The 16,270-nt window shown below is 49.7% G+C and overlaps 1 protein-coding gene across 1 annotated transcript in view; it reads right to left on the bottom strand.

The window, feature by feature from the left end:
• Positions 1-16,270, bottom strand: part of TTLL9 (tubulin tyrosine ligase like 9) — a 31,485-nt gene that overhangs the window by 10,917 nt on the left and 4,298 nt on the right. The window contains exons 3-7 of the mRNA XM_081096757.1: positions 15,745-15,930; positions 8,421-8,489; positions 6,291-6,381; positions 4,511-4,551; positions 3,322-3,409 (exon numbers count right to left, since the gene is read on the bottom strand). Coding sequence (XP_080952883.1) covers positions 3,322-3,409; positions 4,511-4,551; positions 6,291-6,381; positions 8,421-8,489; positions 15,745-15,930 — 475 coding nt within the window. The remainder of the gene's footprint in view (positions 1-3,321; positions 3,410-4,510; positions 4,552-6,290; positions 6,382-8,420; positions 8,490-15,744; positions 15,931-16,270) is intronic.

Raw genomic sequence — 16,270 nt, 5'->3', positions numbered from 1 at the left:
TCTCTCTCTCTCCCCTTCCTCCCTCCCTTCCACTTTCTCTCTAAAGATCAATGCAAAAAATATTCTCGAGTGAGAATTAAAACACACACACACACACACACACACACACACACCCCAAAACAAAAAAATTTTGTGTTTCAAAGAACATTATCCAGCAAGTGAAAAGGTGGAGCACAGGATTTTTAGGGCGGTGAAAATACTCTGTATGATACAGCAACGATGAATACGCGTCATTGTGCATCTGTCCAAACCCACAGAAGGTGCAGCCTTAATGTAAATGATGGACTTTGGGTGATTATGATGTGTCAATGTGGGTTTATCCATTGTAACTAATTAATGGGGAATGCTGATAACAGGGGAGGCTATGTGTGTGTAGGAGGCAGAGTATGTGGGAAATCTCTACCAGCGGTTCTCAACCTTCCTAATGCCGCGACCCTTTAATACAGTTCCTCATGTTGTGACCCAACCATACAATTATTTTCATTGCTACTTCATAACTGTAATGTTGCTACTGTTATGAATCGTAATGTAAATATCTGATATGCAGGATGTATTTTCATTTTTCGCGACCCACAGGTTGAGAACCACTGCTTCCTCTCAGTTTTGCTATGAACCTAAAAATGCTAATTAAAAAAAAGTCCTTAAAAATAAAGGACAACCCACAAATTGAAAAGGATATTTGTACGTCATGTATCTAAGAAGTAGTATTAAAAAATAGGTAAAGAACTCTTACAGCTCAACAATTAAAGAGACAAATAATCCAATTTAAAAGAGGTCTAAGACTTCGAGTAGACATTTTCCCAAAGATTTACAAATGACCAACAAGCACATGAAAAGATGTTTAGCTTGTCCAGTGTGGCTCAGTGGTTGAGATCGACTATGAACCAGGAGGTCAATCAAACCAGGTTCGATTCCTGGTCAGGGCATATGCCCGGGTTGCAGGCTTGATCCCCAGTGAGTGAGGCATGCAGGAGGCAGCCAATCAATGATTCTCTCTGATCATTGATGTTTATATCTCTCTCTCCCTCTCCCTTCCTCTCTGAAATCAATAAAAAAATCGAACCCTGACCTCCTGATTCATAGGTCGATGCTCAACCACTGAGCCACGCCAGCCAGGCTGTTTCTACTTTTTACTATTTCAGTGTTGAGGTGAATATTTTTGTATTTTGTGTGCATATATGTATATATATTGACTAGTTTATGTATAAACAATATATATCAAACTATATTTGTATGCATAATTATAAAAGTCAGGGTAAAAATATATTAATGTTTTGTGATTCAAAGTCGGTTTATTATTTTAAAAGTTGGTATGTAATATCTGAAGCAAATGTGGCAAAATATTAATATCTGTTCGGTCTGATGGTAGATGCATGGATTTCTGTTATAGTCTTTTCTACAGTTTTAAAATATTTTTAAAATCTTTCAATATTAAAAGTTAAAAACAATTAGAAGGGATGGAAAATGGCATACAGTCACTCGCTGGGAAAACAGCAAAGCTGCATTCAATAGAAACCTGTGCCGGCGTTGCTTTGTTTGATAAGGGCCCACGGTGCCTGGAGATCTGCAAACACTCTGAAAGGGGAGAGCGTACCCCTCCTTGTCCCCAGTAGCCACTCTGGGCCTGGCACCGTTCCAAGCACATTACCTGCATCATTTAATTTTAATTAAAAACAAAACAAAATGAAAACAACATGGAAAATGAAAATGAAACTAAAATAAATTTGATGGCTTGCATCTGATAAATGCTTGTTAGATTTACAAAAAAACAAGAACACACACACACACAGGAAATGTTGAAGTTGGTAAAGTAGAAAAAAATTATAAAAAATTCTCAGGAGGGCCTACTCCCACCCTAACATGCAGTCAAGGCAAACGCATTACCTTGGACAGACTCTTAATTGAATGACGAAATGAAGGCCGAGAGCTGTGAATTGGCTAAAAGCATTAGCTGCATCACCCAAATCAGAAGCCCAGCAGCCTCACCTTCCATTCCCATCTCTCCCATATGCAGGCAATCCAGTCCTGCTGATTTATCTCTGAATATTCCTGTATTGTTTACCCCTTTTTATCTGATGCTCAGGTCTAAAAATCTTAAAAACATTTAAAAAATATTTTTATTGATTTCCCAGAGGAAGGGAGAGAACATCAATGACGAGAGAGAATCACTGACGGGCTGCCTCCTGTCCCCCATGGGGATCGAGCCCGAAAACTGGACATGAGCCCTCACAGGGGATTGAGCATGACCTGCTGGTTCATAGGTTGATGCTCAACCACTGAGCCACACCGGCCGGGCTTAAAAACATTTTTTTGTTGTTGATATTTTAACCAGATAATAGATTAACATGATTCAAAAGTCAAAAGGTATAAGGATGTATATAAGGAAATAGCTCCTGCACACCCACCCATTTCTCCTCCCGAAGGCAACTTCTGGTTCCAGATTTTTGTGCATCCTTTCAGAGATGTCTATGCACAGATAAAAGCATAGCGATATTTTTAACATGATGGGAGTGTACTTTTCTCAGAGATCTATACTCGTTCCCCCCAATTAATGATACAGCTTGGAGATTATTTCATATCAGTACATAAAGCATTTCCCCCATTCCTTTTTAACAGCTACCTAGTATTCCATTGTGTAAATGAACCACTGCTCTAGTTGTTTCCTATTCTTTCACTCTCACAAACAGGTTGTACAGTGACTGACCTTTAAACCTCCATTTTCCTACAGTGTGAGTGTACCTGTGGGAGAAAGAGCCAGAAGAATTGCTGGGTCAGAAGGGATGTGCATTTGTCTTTCAGTAGACGTTTTCCCGATTGCCTCCTCACAGGGCACCAATGTACACTCGCACCAATAGCGTATGTATCCTCCCAACCTTGCCAGCACAGAGTCCCATCAAGTCTTTGGTCCCTGCCAATGAGGTGGGTGAAAATAGCATTGTGTTTGAGTGAATGAGTGAGCCAGTGACGAGGCACTGAAGAAAAGGATGTGAAAGGATGCAAACGCTCTCCAAGGGGGCTCAAACTGTCCCATCCTATGAATGCTAATAGATGTGAATGAGATCCGATGAATACCAATCCAGGCGAATGGCAGGCACACCACCAACAGGACCATCAAGCAGACTGTGTGGGATGAGCTGAATGGAGCAGACCACTGCGGGACCTCCCGCCCCCACAAGACTGGAAGCTCTCCTGTGCCCAGACCAGAGCGTGGCATTCAGCAGGCGCTCAGCACACACCTGTGGAATGGACGAGCTCTCTCCGGACCCCAAAGGACAGGAAGGGAAGGCCGCATGGGGGGTGGGGAGGCGGGTCCCAGGATACACTGGTCGTCAATGCTGCTGAGTGTGAAGCGGGTGTTGGAGAAGCGGGCGAAGCCATCCCGGTACAGCCAGGCCCGCAGCGGGATGTACTGTGAAGGTGGGGCCGGAGGAAGACAAAAGGGCGGGGAATAAATACGTGTACTTTCACACTTACTAGCTTTTGTACCTGCTGTTCCCTCCACCTGGCGGGTCTTTCCTTCTTTCCCACATCACCCTTCCAGAATCTGCTCAAATATCAGCTTCCTCTGATTCTACCCCCCTCTTTCTCTGGGCAGGGCCGGGGCAAGATGCAGAAGAAAACAAAATTAATGGGCTTCTCTGCTCACCCCCAAGTGTGACACCCCCACCTCAGGGTGTGTCCATAGCTCCCATTGGACAGTGGGTGAGCTTATCTCCTCATACCCAACATAGAGTAGTGCACCATGAGGTTTAAATGTTTGTTGAATGAATGAATGAATGAATGGCCTGGCCAGTGTGGCTCAGTGGTTGAGCATGACCCATGAACCAGGAGGTCATGGTTCAATTCTAGGTCAGAGCACATCCTGGGGTTTCAGGCTCGATCCCCAGTAGGGGGCGTGCAGGAGGCAGCTAATCGATGATTTTCTTTCATCACTGATGTTTCTATTTCTCTGTCCCTCTCCCTGCCTCTCTCTGAAATCAATAAAAACAACATTTTAAAAAAATAAATTAATGGGTGCAGGGAGCATAGCAACTCCTTGAGTAAGAGACTAGGTTCTGGAACTAGGCTGCCTGGATTCTAATCCCAGCTCTCACCAGCTGCGTGACCCTGAGCAAGTCACTCAACCCTGTTATCTGTGTCCTCATCCGTAAAATGAGTAATAGAGCCTACCTCCCTGGCTAGCAGAGGACTGAAGAAGATAAAACATGCTAAATATCAGGGCCTGGGACTGAGTAGGTTCTCAATAAATGTTAGTTGCGGTTACCATGAATGACAGAATGAATAAAAAAGGACATGCGGGGGGGCAATTCCAGATGCTGGGGCGTCTAAGATGGTACAACTTCGATCCATTTACCAGCCCCACCCACCCTCAGAGGTCCCCCTGCACTCTTCCAGGCAGACAGTCAGACAAGCTCACACAGGTGCCCCCAGAATGGCTTTTGCCCCCTGTCTCTGAGTCCAGCTGCCCCTCACCCACCACTGGAGGAGGGCACTTGTCTTAGTTCCTCACCGACATCACCAGCACGTAGACACGCAGGTCAAACTTGCGGCCTGTGAGGCAAGGAAATAATTCATGTAGCAAACACTGATTGCCAGGCACTGTGCTAGGTTTGGGGGATGTGGCAGTGGACCCACTGATATGAATCCCAATAAAAAACACAGAAAGTCCAAGGTGCCCCCCTCCCCCAGGCAGGAGAAACTGCATGACCAGAGGCCCAGGGCGGTCAAAGACCTTGGTCCAAGAGCAGAGTGGAGGGAGGCGGGGTTAGCAGGAGCCAGGTCATGTGCAATTTTTGGATTTTGTTTCAACCAGCCCCTCCCCCGCCGTGGAAAGCCGCTGAAGGGTGTCCAATGCCTCTGGCTCCTGTGTTAGAGGGGAGCAGAGGGGACCAGGGCAGCAGCGGGGACCAGGGCAGCAGCGGGCACCAGGGAGGAGGCCAGCACAGTTGTCCGGGAGAGAGGACAGTGGCAGGGCAGGGATGCAGGTGGCCAGACAGATTCAAGAGCTGGGAGCTTGGTGGAGAACCGGACGTGGGAGGGGGAGAGAGGGACAAACCCGGAAAGGTCTCTGGCTTCTGGCTTAGCAACAAGGGGAGGCTGGGGCTGTACCCCTAGACGGGAGGGCTAGAGAGTGAACCAGATGGTGTGGGAGGACAGGGCTGGATTTTAGGCGTATGGGGTTTCAGCAGCTGGGAGATGCCCAGGAGGGGATGCTCAGGACTTGGGGTGTGGAGGCAAGGTCTCCACCGAAAGCTGGGAGAAGCACAGGGAGAGGGTGGGCCACTGGGGGAGAAAGGGGAGGGAGGAGGAGAGACCCCAGGGCTGCCCTGGAGAAGAACAGTATCCAAGGAGCTGAGCGGAGGCAGGTGGATGAACAGTATTTAATGCCCCTTCCAGCACCTGGCCCTCTCAGGTGACGAGACCCTCCAGAGTCACGCCCCTCCTCACACACAGCCTGACATGCCTGCATTTTACAGACCCCGTGTGGGAAAAGCAGATGTGCAGACGCCCTGGGGGAATCTGCAAAGGCTTTATGGGAGGGGACCAGGGTGTGTGAACATAATCAAAACCACTGTGTTGTACGCGCCTGCTGGATGCATTGTGTGGTGTGTGAATAGATCTCAATGATGCTGTTATTTAAAAACAGGAAGAAAGGGTGTTTAGGCAAAATGAACAAAGTGAAATAACTTTGCCCAAGGTCATACAGCTGTCAGTGGCAAGGCCAGGATTTGAACCCAGGCCATCTGGCTTCATGGAACCCACAACCACTGACAGACTCACCTTGGGCCCTAGGCCCCTGCAGTTCCCTCTCCCTCCAAATCTACCCACGGGTGACTCCTAGTTGTCATTCAGGTTTCAGCTCACCCGTCACCTCCTCAGAGAGGCCCTCCCTCACTCTCTGTCCCAGCGCCCCACTCCGTGGCACTCGCTGATTGGTTTGTTTCTGGTTTAATGCTGTCTGCTCATCTGGGGCAGCCAGCACTCAGGACAGTGGCTGGCACTGAGTAGGTTCTTTATAAATATCTGTTGGATAAACGCATGAATGAGTTGGTTCTTGAAAAATGAGGGGAATTTTAGTGAACCACAGAGGGAGTGGGAAAAGCATGCCAGGCAGAGGAGCGGCACAGGCAACAGCAAGGAGGTGGGAGAGTGCAGGACAGAGCTCCATCTTTGCATCAGGCCACGCCCGGTGCCAGGCCAAGCCCTCGGTGGGTAGGCTGCTAGCCAAGGCTTGTTGACTGACTGGGGGGCCCTGCCGTGGAAGAGCAGGGAGCATACAGTCACCTCACCTCCGATCAGATAGGGGTTTTCGATATAACGCTGCGCTACGTAGTTCTCCACCGGAATTTCTTCTTTCTGGTCATCCGAACTTTTTGAGTCCTAGTTATAGCAATAATAATAAACATTTATTGAGCATATCCTGTGTACTAGGCACTCTACTTGGGGTATATCAACCCTATCAGGGAAATTCTAATGTTACCCCATTTTACAGATGAGAAACTGAAACACAGAGAGGGGGAGTGACTTGCCCAAGGTGACATGCTGGTCAGTGGTGCTGCTGGGAAGTGGACCCACACAGACTGGGTCCAGAACCTGGCATTTAACCCGATAGGGCAGCCACTGGCCACACGTGGCTATGTACATTTAAACTGGTTAAAAGAAAGTGAATTTACATACTACAGCAAGGACGACCTTGAAGAGATCATGCTAAGTGAAAGAAGCCAGACACAAAAGGACAAATATGGTATGCTTCCACTTGAACGAGGTACCTAGATGAATCAAATTCATATAGACAGGAAGTAGAAAGGTGGCCTCCAAGGGCTGGCCAGAGGGGGGAAATGGAGAGTTACTGTTTAATGGGTACAGTGTCAGTTGGGCAAGATGAAAACATTCAGCAGACGGTTGGTGGTGCTGGGCCTATGTGGCTCAGTGATTGAGCATCGACCTATGAACCAGGAGATCACGGTTCAATTCCCAGTCAGAGCACATGCCCAGGTTGTGGGCTTGATCCCCAGTGGGGGACGTGCAGGAGGCAGCCAGTCAATGATTCTCTCTCATCACTGATGTTTCCATCTTTCTCCCTCTCCCTAACTCTCTGAAATAAATAAATATATATATATATACATATATATATATGTATATATATATATATATATATATTTATATATAAATTTTTTTTTCAAAGATGGTGATGGTTGCACAACAATGTAAGGGGAATTAATGTCACAAAACTGTATACTTAAATATGGTTAAAATGGTAAGTTTTATGTGCCACAATAAAGAAGGAAACAGATTAGAAACCCAGTCCTTCAGTCGCACTAGCCACATTTTTTGCCAAAGTCAACACGTGGCTGGTGGTCACCACATCGGGAAGCACAGGTGTACACCATTCCCCCTGTAGAAAGTTCCATTGGTCAGTGATGCCTAGAGCACCACACAGGCCCCAGGGACATTCCTCTCCCTCCTCTGAAGACAGCGATGATCGCGCACACACGTGCGCAGCGCCTCCGCCCGCACAGCCCTTGCCACTCACACTGTTCCCCGCAGAGTCACTGGGTGAGGGCACGGAGGCCCAAAGGCAAGCCTCACACACCTGGTGAGGTCACAGAACAGACCAGTGGCAGGGAGCCCTGAAACCCAGGGGTTCTGGTCCCAAGGGTGGCCCGAGGCCTTCCCTTCTTGGAACCCGGACGCCCCACATATGTACTCACGTGGCTGCCAGGGGGATTGACAGCACCCCGGGCCTGCTGGGCCTCCAAGCTGGCGAGCTTCTTCCCAGCAGTGCCCTGATAGTCTCCTGGAAGGACTCAGGACACACGGTGGAGGGAGGAAATTCATTCACTGAGCGCCTGCTATGAGCCTGCTAGTGCAGCAGGTGCTGATGTGTAGGAGTTTGATCACCTTGCTCTTCTCACCCATCCTGCACTATCACCATCTCTAAGGTTCAGAGGGGTTCAGCAATTTTCCCAAGACCACAGAGCTTCTGAGTAGTGGAGGCAAGATTGGAACAAGGATTTCTACTGAATCATGTCTTGGGACATGATGGGGGAAGAGGGAACTAGGACCGAGGGGCAGTTAACCAAACTCCCCCCCCAGCTGGGTGAGCCGGAGGTCCTGGTAATGCAATGTTCTCAGGTTTTAGGCACATTAACTAATTGCATTCTCAGCAGGTGTTGTTACTACCTATCCCTCATTTAGTTGGGCACAGAGAGGTGTAGTAACTTGTCCAAGGTCACACAGCTATTGTGAGGCAGGATCAGCATTTGAACGCAGGCAATCTGGTTCCAGAGACTTACCATGGGAAGACCCATGGGCAGAACTTCTCTGCCAGCCCTTCAAGTTTTCAGGGTGGGAAAGAGAGGCTCCTTGTCCCAGTGAGCACAGAGAGTTTAGGGAGGAAGGGGGAGAGGCAAGCTCACCTTCCTCCAGTCCATGATGTCCTTCAGCCTCCGGAATAGGAAGATGCCCTTCCCCTGGGACCGGGCTACCTGGGGTGGGGGTGGATGCAGAAAGGTCAGCATTCTGCTCTTTGTGGTCCTTGTGTACCCCTATGCCGGGGCCCCTGCCCAGCATTTCTGTCTCCATCTCCCTCATGGGCCTCCTGCTCTCCCCAGAGGAATGGCCCAGCCCAGCCCTGAAGGAAATGGAACAGAGAAGGTGCTATGCCTGGAAGGAGGGAGAAGCAGAGGGGAAAGGGAGAGGCCAGTTTAGCTCACAAAGGCATCAACTGCATGAATAATACAAAAGAGCAGATGATTAAAAACCCATTTCTAACAGTCCTGGGAACATATCATCCAATTCTTTTTTTGGAAATCAATTTGCCTTCCTAATTAGGTTTTCCTTCGGCGAATACTGAAATCAGTCTGCCTTCGCCGAATGCCAGCATGGATAATTCATAGCTTCACAGAGTCAAGGGGCTGGGAGAATCTGTAAGTCAGCACCAGAGGCATTACTTCCTCCTGTGACATCCTCTACCGTGGCCACCTGCCTGGCCTTGCACCTCCACAGGGCCAGGGAGCTCACTCCCCCTACATCGCAACACAGCCCATTTGTTGCAGAGTAGCTCTATTAGGCAGTCATCCAAAAGGTATATAGTAGGTGTCTACTGTGTGCTGGGCATTATGCTCTAGCAATAACCTCGTGAAGTTTTCCCGGCCTAACGTGTTTTGAGCTAAATTTTGCCTGCCTGGCTCTGGCTTCTAGGGCCTCCTAGGACGAATCTGATTCCTGGGTCCTTTAGTTATCTTCAGCTGCTGAGCAGGTCCCCCCATGTCATTTTTTTCCTCCAGCATAAAGGCCTTTATGCTGGAGGAAAAACTCTCATTTCTCTCTGTTCTCTGATCATGGCCCCGCTGGCCACTGTGGGGCTCTCCGTACAATGCAGGGGCAGGCAGAGTTGTCAGGCGCGGCTGTACAGGTGGCGCCCTGCACGAAGGGGTCCCAGTCATGGGGGCAGTGGGAGCTGAAAGCCGGTCTTCTCGGCCTGCTGTGATGTGCACCCTGGTTCAGGGTTGTGTGTGCCCAGAAGACGGGGTGTCCAAACACTGCGGAGCACTATGGTGGCTCAGGGGCTGCAACATGCACAGCTGTTTTGGAACGCAACTAATCATCAGTGTGCTTCAAGGCTCCCAAGAGTTCATGGCCACACAAAAGATTTACAATCACTTCACAGAAGGGGATAATCCAATGTAAACAACGAAGAGGCACTCAACTCATCGGTCTGCAGAACCATGCAAATGACAACTGCAGGATGGCACCACTACACACTCCCCAAGGGACTGAAACGGAAGACAGGCAATGTCAGGTGCTGGTGAGGATGTGGAGGAACCGGAACTCTCACATATGCTGAGAGGCGTATAGGTGGCTTGGAAACTCTTGGGCAGCATCCACGAAAGCTGAACACAGGCACCCCCGTGGCCTACGCAGGCACATGGGCACCCCGGGCATGTGCAGGAACGTCCACGCAGCACAATTCATAATGGCTCCAACCTCAAAACTCCCACGTAGACAGATGTTCACTTCATAGAACAGTAAACAATGGTAAAGCATAATTTACATTTAACCACATCAGTACGGATGAATATCATGAACGTGATGTTGAGGGAGAGAAACCAGACACAGTGTAGCCATACTATGTGATTCCAACTAGATAAAGTACAAAAGCAGGCAAACAAATCCATGGTCAGAGTGGCCTGGGGGATGGTGAGTGGAGAGGGTCTGAGGGGAGCTGTTGGGGGCTGTTAATGCTCTGTGTAGGGTCTGAGTACTGGTTATTCAAACGTGTTCACTTTGTGAAGATTTGTCAAGCTACACCTGTATAAGGTGGACGTGTTCTGTTGTATTAAACTTCAGTTTAAAAGGTGGGTTTTTTTTTTAAGGTTTATAACTTCTGATGTAGGAAGCTTGCCTCCACTCTTGGCTGCCTTCCCCTTCCTCTTCTTCCTGGCTGGCAAACCCACCTCTCACCTTGGAGCTGGAAACACCAGATACCTGTTTTCCCAGCCTCCCTTGCAGCTAGTAGAAACCATGTTTTGGCCGGTGAGACCTAAGGAGACATCTGGTTGGAGCTTTGGGGTTCTGAGAAAGATTTTCCTCCTTGTTAAAAACATTGGGGTTGATGGCTGCCTGGCTCAGTGGCTGAGCATTGACCTGTGAACCAGGAGGTCACGGTTCGATTCCTGGACAAGGCACATGCCTGGGTCACAGGCTCGATCCATAGTGTGGGCCGTGCAGGAGGCCGCCAATCAATGATTCTCTCATCATTGATGTTTCTCTCTCTCCCTCTCCCTTCCTCTCTGAAATCAATAAAAATATTTTTTAAAAACACATTGGGGTTGACAAGGGAGGGAAAACAGAGGAAGAGGAGGAGAAAAGAGAGAGAGAGGAGGGGGAAAGAAATGTGTATGGAGGGAGATGGGAAGGGAGGGAGCAGAGAGGGAGAGAGAGAAAGAAATGCTTGGCTTCTTTCCTTCTTTCTTCAAATATTACAGTCTAAGGCAGCGGTTCTCAACCTGTGGGTCATGACCCCTTTGGGGGTCAAACAACCCTTTCACAGGGGTCACCTAAGACCATCAGAAAATACATATGTAATTACATATTGTTTCTGTGATTAACCACTATGCTTTAATTATGTTCAGTTTGTAACAATGAAAATACATCCTGCATGTCAGATATTTACATTACGATTCATAACAGTAGCAGAATTACAGTTATGAAGTAGCAACGAAAAGAATTTTATGGCTGGGGGTCACCACAACATGAGGAACTGTATAAAGGGTCGCGGCATTAGGAAGGTTGAGAACCACTGGGCTAAGGAGATGATGCCGCTACTGCAGCAGCCATCTCACACTGAGGAGATGACAAGTCTGATGACACAAAGCCAACACACTGAGGATGCAGAGTGAACAAAGAGAAGGAACCTGGGCTTTTAACACATTGTTTGCGGGCAGTTTTATCGCGCGCTAACAGGTGGCGCGGGCCATTTTTGCTAATTTTTTGCGCAAATGGCAACGTTCAGTAAAATTATGATAACTTTAGTTTACGCATTTATTCGTTACCCACATTCTACCGCTAGTCTATAAAAAACGTATTAATACGTGTCCCGCACTCTACTACACTGGTAGAACGTATAAATACGTAAAACGTATAAATACGTTTCCCGCATACAATGTGTTAATGGCATTGTTGAGCACACCCCCAAACCTGGAATTTTCTAGTTTAGCTTTCTTGTTATCTGAGATAATGAAATGGTGTTATTTTTTAAAGAATTGTTAGTAACTAACCTCCTAAGGGAGTAATCCTAAAGAGTGGAAAATAAATTTGCTACATGGTGATATATCTGGGTAGTTAAGACTGGAAATCATCTTAACTCCAGCAGACTGCTATTCCCCCCCCCCGCCCAAAAAAAAAAAAAACCACCAAAAAAACAAAACAAAACAACAACAACCCAAAAACCCACAACAATATTTCCAGCCCCCTGTGTTTTTCCAGAGCCTTGCTACCCCCACTCACCATCAAGAGGTAAAGTCAGTGTCCTCTCCCCTTGAATCTGGGCAAGCCTTTAAGACAGTCTCCATTAATTGAGTATGGCAGAAGCAACGCTGTGTGGCTTCCAATGCTGGGACATAAAGGCAATGCAGCATCCACACAGCTTGCTCTTTGGGGATGGCCACCTGGGAACCCAGCCACCATGCTGTGAGGAAGCTTGGGTCGCATGGAGAGGCCCACATGGAGGACAACGGAGCATTCCAGGCCTCAAGCCTGGCTGAGCTCCCACCTTGCCAGCCCTCGGGGGACCGGCCCTGTAGGTATCGGAGCAGCCACGAGCCTTTGCTGTGGAACGCTGCCCAAACTGGAGGCTCAGGAGCTGAATAAGACACAGTGCTGCTCAAGCCCCTGCGTTGGGGCTGCAGCAGTAGAACCAGACACTGACTTTAGGGAAACGGTTCACAACAACGGTCCGACCAGCAGCTAACACTCCTCAGATGTTTCCTCTGTGCCAGGATTTACACACGCTACCTCCTTAAAGCTTTAAAAGAAAAACCTACTAGTAATGTAGCACCTTGTCCCCATTTTTCAGTCAAGAAACCAAGGAACAGAGAGGCCAAACACTCTATTCAAGTGACAGATGCAGGGTAGTTAAATCTGTACTTCACAAGCCCGGCGCGCAGGCACCTCCCGCAAAAGGCCCGGGTACACAGCGAACGTGGTGCGACTCGGGCAGTATCGCTCTTACTTGGTCATGTGGGAGGAAAGTATTTCTATAAGAAGGCATGTTATGGACTGGAAAACGATATATGGATTATTAGAATGAACCATACTTTGATTTTGCGCCACCTGTGGCCACTCACAGCCCTCCACCCCCTGCTGCCCTCTGCCTGGCCCGTGGGGGCCATTCATCATGTGACATTCATTGTGTGGCATTTATCTGGTGCTGCAGATGTGGCCGGTGGTCTCCCCGGCAACCACCCCCTTTTTCCCCTGCCGACAGAGCCCCATTTGGATCGCCTCCTCATGGTGGCCCTTCCCTCCGGGAGGTCTGAGCCCTCACGGTGGTCCTACATGGGCCAGCCGGATGCCAGAGGGAGTCTGCTGCATGGACTCCTGGGAAGTGTGTGTCCTTTTCAAAAGGGACACGAGGCTAGAGTGTCCCTTCATTACTGTGGCGGGTGAAGGTGTGAGGAGGTGAAGCCAGAGCTGCGGCAGCCATGCTGTGGCTGAGAGGGGCAGCCAGCCACTGGGATGGGGATTGAGGGCGATGTCAAGCTGCTCAGCTAACCATCCTGGAGTCAACCTATCATCATAACATTGAAAAGTCTCACAGACTTTTAAATTCCAAACCCAAGGGTGTGTTCGGGTGTTCCCTGAGCGTGACAGCCAAGCTCTGTCCCACACCAAGTCTACTGAATCGTAGCAGTATTGGCATATCTGTGATGCTGCTCTCAAAAGAAGTCACAGTTAGTATTGCACATCGCACTATCATTGTTGCAGGTATCTCAGACATTGTTTATGCTCATGATGACTTTGAGATTATGGTAACTATTGGGCCTGCTGTTAGACTCTCTTTAATTGTTCATGAACAGCACATATATTACTAGAGCATAAAGAATATTCTAATAGTTTGTGTGGTGGCCGCCAGAATGCACTCGCAGGCCTCCGCCTGCAGGAGAGCGACTGATGGAGAGCCCCAGGGGCGGGGGAAGTCCACCCTGTGCTTGCCAGGCCTCACTCAGGGTCCAGGCAACCCCTGAGGACTGTAGGGTCCCGAAGGCTGGCCCCTCCTGGGAGACAGGAGCCTCCCCTCAACCTTGTGGAACTTTCCTTAGGCTGCGGCAGGGTAGGAGCCCCCCCTCCCCCAACCTTCCTCCCTCACTGGGGTCTGACAGCTTTCTGAGCCTCCCACTCCCCCCTCCCCTTTCACAGGCAAAACTCTGGCATGTTGAATCTTGTCTTGGCATCTGTTTCTCAGAGGACCCAGACTAGCAGTCTGATAACTGTTTTCAATATAGTTGCTGTCTTTTATAATCAAATATCCTCTGTTGATGCTTTCAGAAACACTACCCTGTGCCGGAGTCCACGCGTTGCACCGGATGCTGGAGGCCCAAGGCATGAGAACAGTCCAGAACCCCTGCCCTCTTATTTGAGCTGCTGTTAGCTGGGTCCCCGGTTATTTGATACCCAAAGCATCCCGACTCTTAAGGCATATCAGTGAAAAAGTGTGACAAGGTCCGGTTCATAAAACAGAAGTTACAATGTGGTTCTTCCTGTCCTACAGTTTGGAAAGAGGCTCCCAAGCTGAGAACAGCCCAGGGGGCCCAGACTCATGGCCCTGAATGAAGTGCCAACCAGCCCTGCAGCCACAGAGGGGCTGACAGACAGGCCTGGGCCCGGACAGCCCAGCAGGGAGGCTGGAGGAGCAAGGTGGTCCCCACCATCTGGGTCTTGCCAGCCCAGAGGGCCTGCGCGGTGGCAGGGGAGAATGCTCTGATGGAAATAGTTTGGATGTGTGCACTTTAACTCTAGACTGGACTTTTAAATTCCAAATCCAAGGGTTTGTTCTTACATTCCCCGAGAGTGACAGCCAAGCTCTGTCCCACACCGAGTCTACGGAATCAGACTCCGTGGGGGTGCGGGGCTTTACTAAGCTCTCCAGAAAATTCCCACTCACTCTCAAGTCTGAGCTGAACAGTCTCACGACTCAAAGTGTTGTTCAGGGACCAGCAGCAATGGCAAGCTCATTAATCCCATTTTACCCATGAGGGAATGGACTGAGAGGGGTTGAGCGACGGCTCAGGGTCATAGCGCTCATAAGTGGCAGATACAGGGTTAGAACCCAGGCTAGTCTGACCAGAAGCACCCACTCCGCTTACACCCGAGATGGTGCCTCAGCTACTCAGGAGGGAGAGCAAGTGGGCGCGCGCACGCGCACACACACACACACACACACACACACACGCGCGCGCACACACACACACGCGCACACACACACACACACGCACACACACACACGCGCACACACACACACGATCCCTCCTCTTAATTACAGCGGTAAAGGCCGTGGGCTGGGAAAAGGAATCAACTTAATACGCAAGTGCTGGTTCCCAATTAGCACAAACTACCATTTGTCGGAGAGGATAATGCCTGCTGGGCGCTGGATCCGCAGGCGGCTGCAGCGTTCATCTGCCCAAGCCCGTGTGCTCAGCTTCACAGCCTCCTCCCTCTGACTCTCAGGTGGGGAGGCCAGCCTTCCCTTCCCACAGACCCCGCCGGGGAGAGGATCAGGAGCCTGGGCAGATCCTGGCTCAGCCTTCGCTCGCTGAGCATTTGTGAAAAGCTTGAATAAGTAGGTCTAGGCTCCTCACCTTCACAGTGGGGCTGGTCAGACCTCCTCCCAAGGACCACGAGACCTGGGCAGTGCAAGAACGCACTTCCCGTACCCCGCCTCCATTTTCCTTCACGTCAGGAAGAGAGGCAGGGATCTGAGCTCCAGCAAGACCCTGGGTCCCTGCCCTGGTGCCCTGTGGGCCACGTGTACTTATTGAGCACCTACGGTGTACTGGCATTCCTAGCTGCTGGGTCCACACGCTGCAGAGAGAAGGAGGTGAAGTTGGCCTTCAGGGGAGGCAGGCGGTGCATCTAAGGCTGAATTACCAGGCAGGGTTCTGTCCTGAGGTGCGCCCTGAAGGATCCCTGCTCTGCTGCCTGGGACACCCCTCCCCCCAGTCCTTGGCCCTGGGCACTCACAGGCTTCATGATCCAGGTGATTCCTGGGTTTTTACGAAACTCCTCCACAAACAGGTGGTACTCGCACGGCATCTCAAAGGTTTTGGGGAAGAAGTCGCACTTGGCTGCCTCCAGCTTTCCTGCCTCGCGCTCCAGCTGTTTCCGGAACCGCTTCAGGTTCTTCACCATGTAGTTCTTGCGGGTCAGCTGAGCAGGGGGATGGGCAGGCCCTTAGCCCCACTCCACCTCCAACCCTGCCCATCCCAACTGCCCCCACCGCCTCCATTGTCTGGCCCAGAAATAACAGTAACTTTGACTGATGAAGCGTAACTTTAGCCTGCGCTTCTATCAGTCTCCCCACCTTACAGGTGAGGAAGCGGAGGCTCGGAAAGGTTTAGTCAGTTGCCCAGAGCTATGCAGCTAACAGGCAGCACAGCCAGGCTTTGATCCAGGCCTGTCTAACTCCGAAGTTCCTGCTTCTAACCGCTAAGCTGTACAAACCTTTTAAAATTTCCCACCGCTGGCTTCTCCATCTTTGTGGTCTGGT

The sequence above is a fragment of the Myotis nattereri genome (assembly GCF_964212035.1).
Source record: "Myotis nattereri genome assembly, chromosome: 8".
Lineage (NCBI taxonomy): Eukaryota > Metazoa > Chordata > Mammalia > Chiroptera > Vespertilionidae > Myotis > Myotis nattereri.
This window is presented reverse-complemented; position numbering and strand designations above follow the sequence as displayed.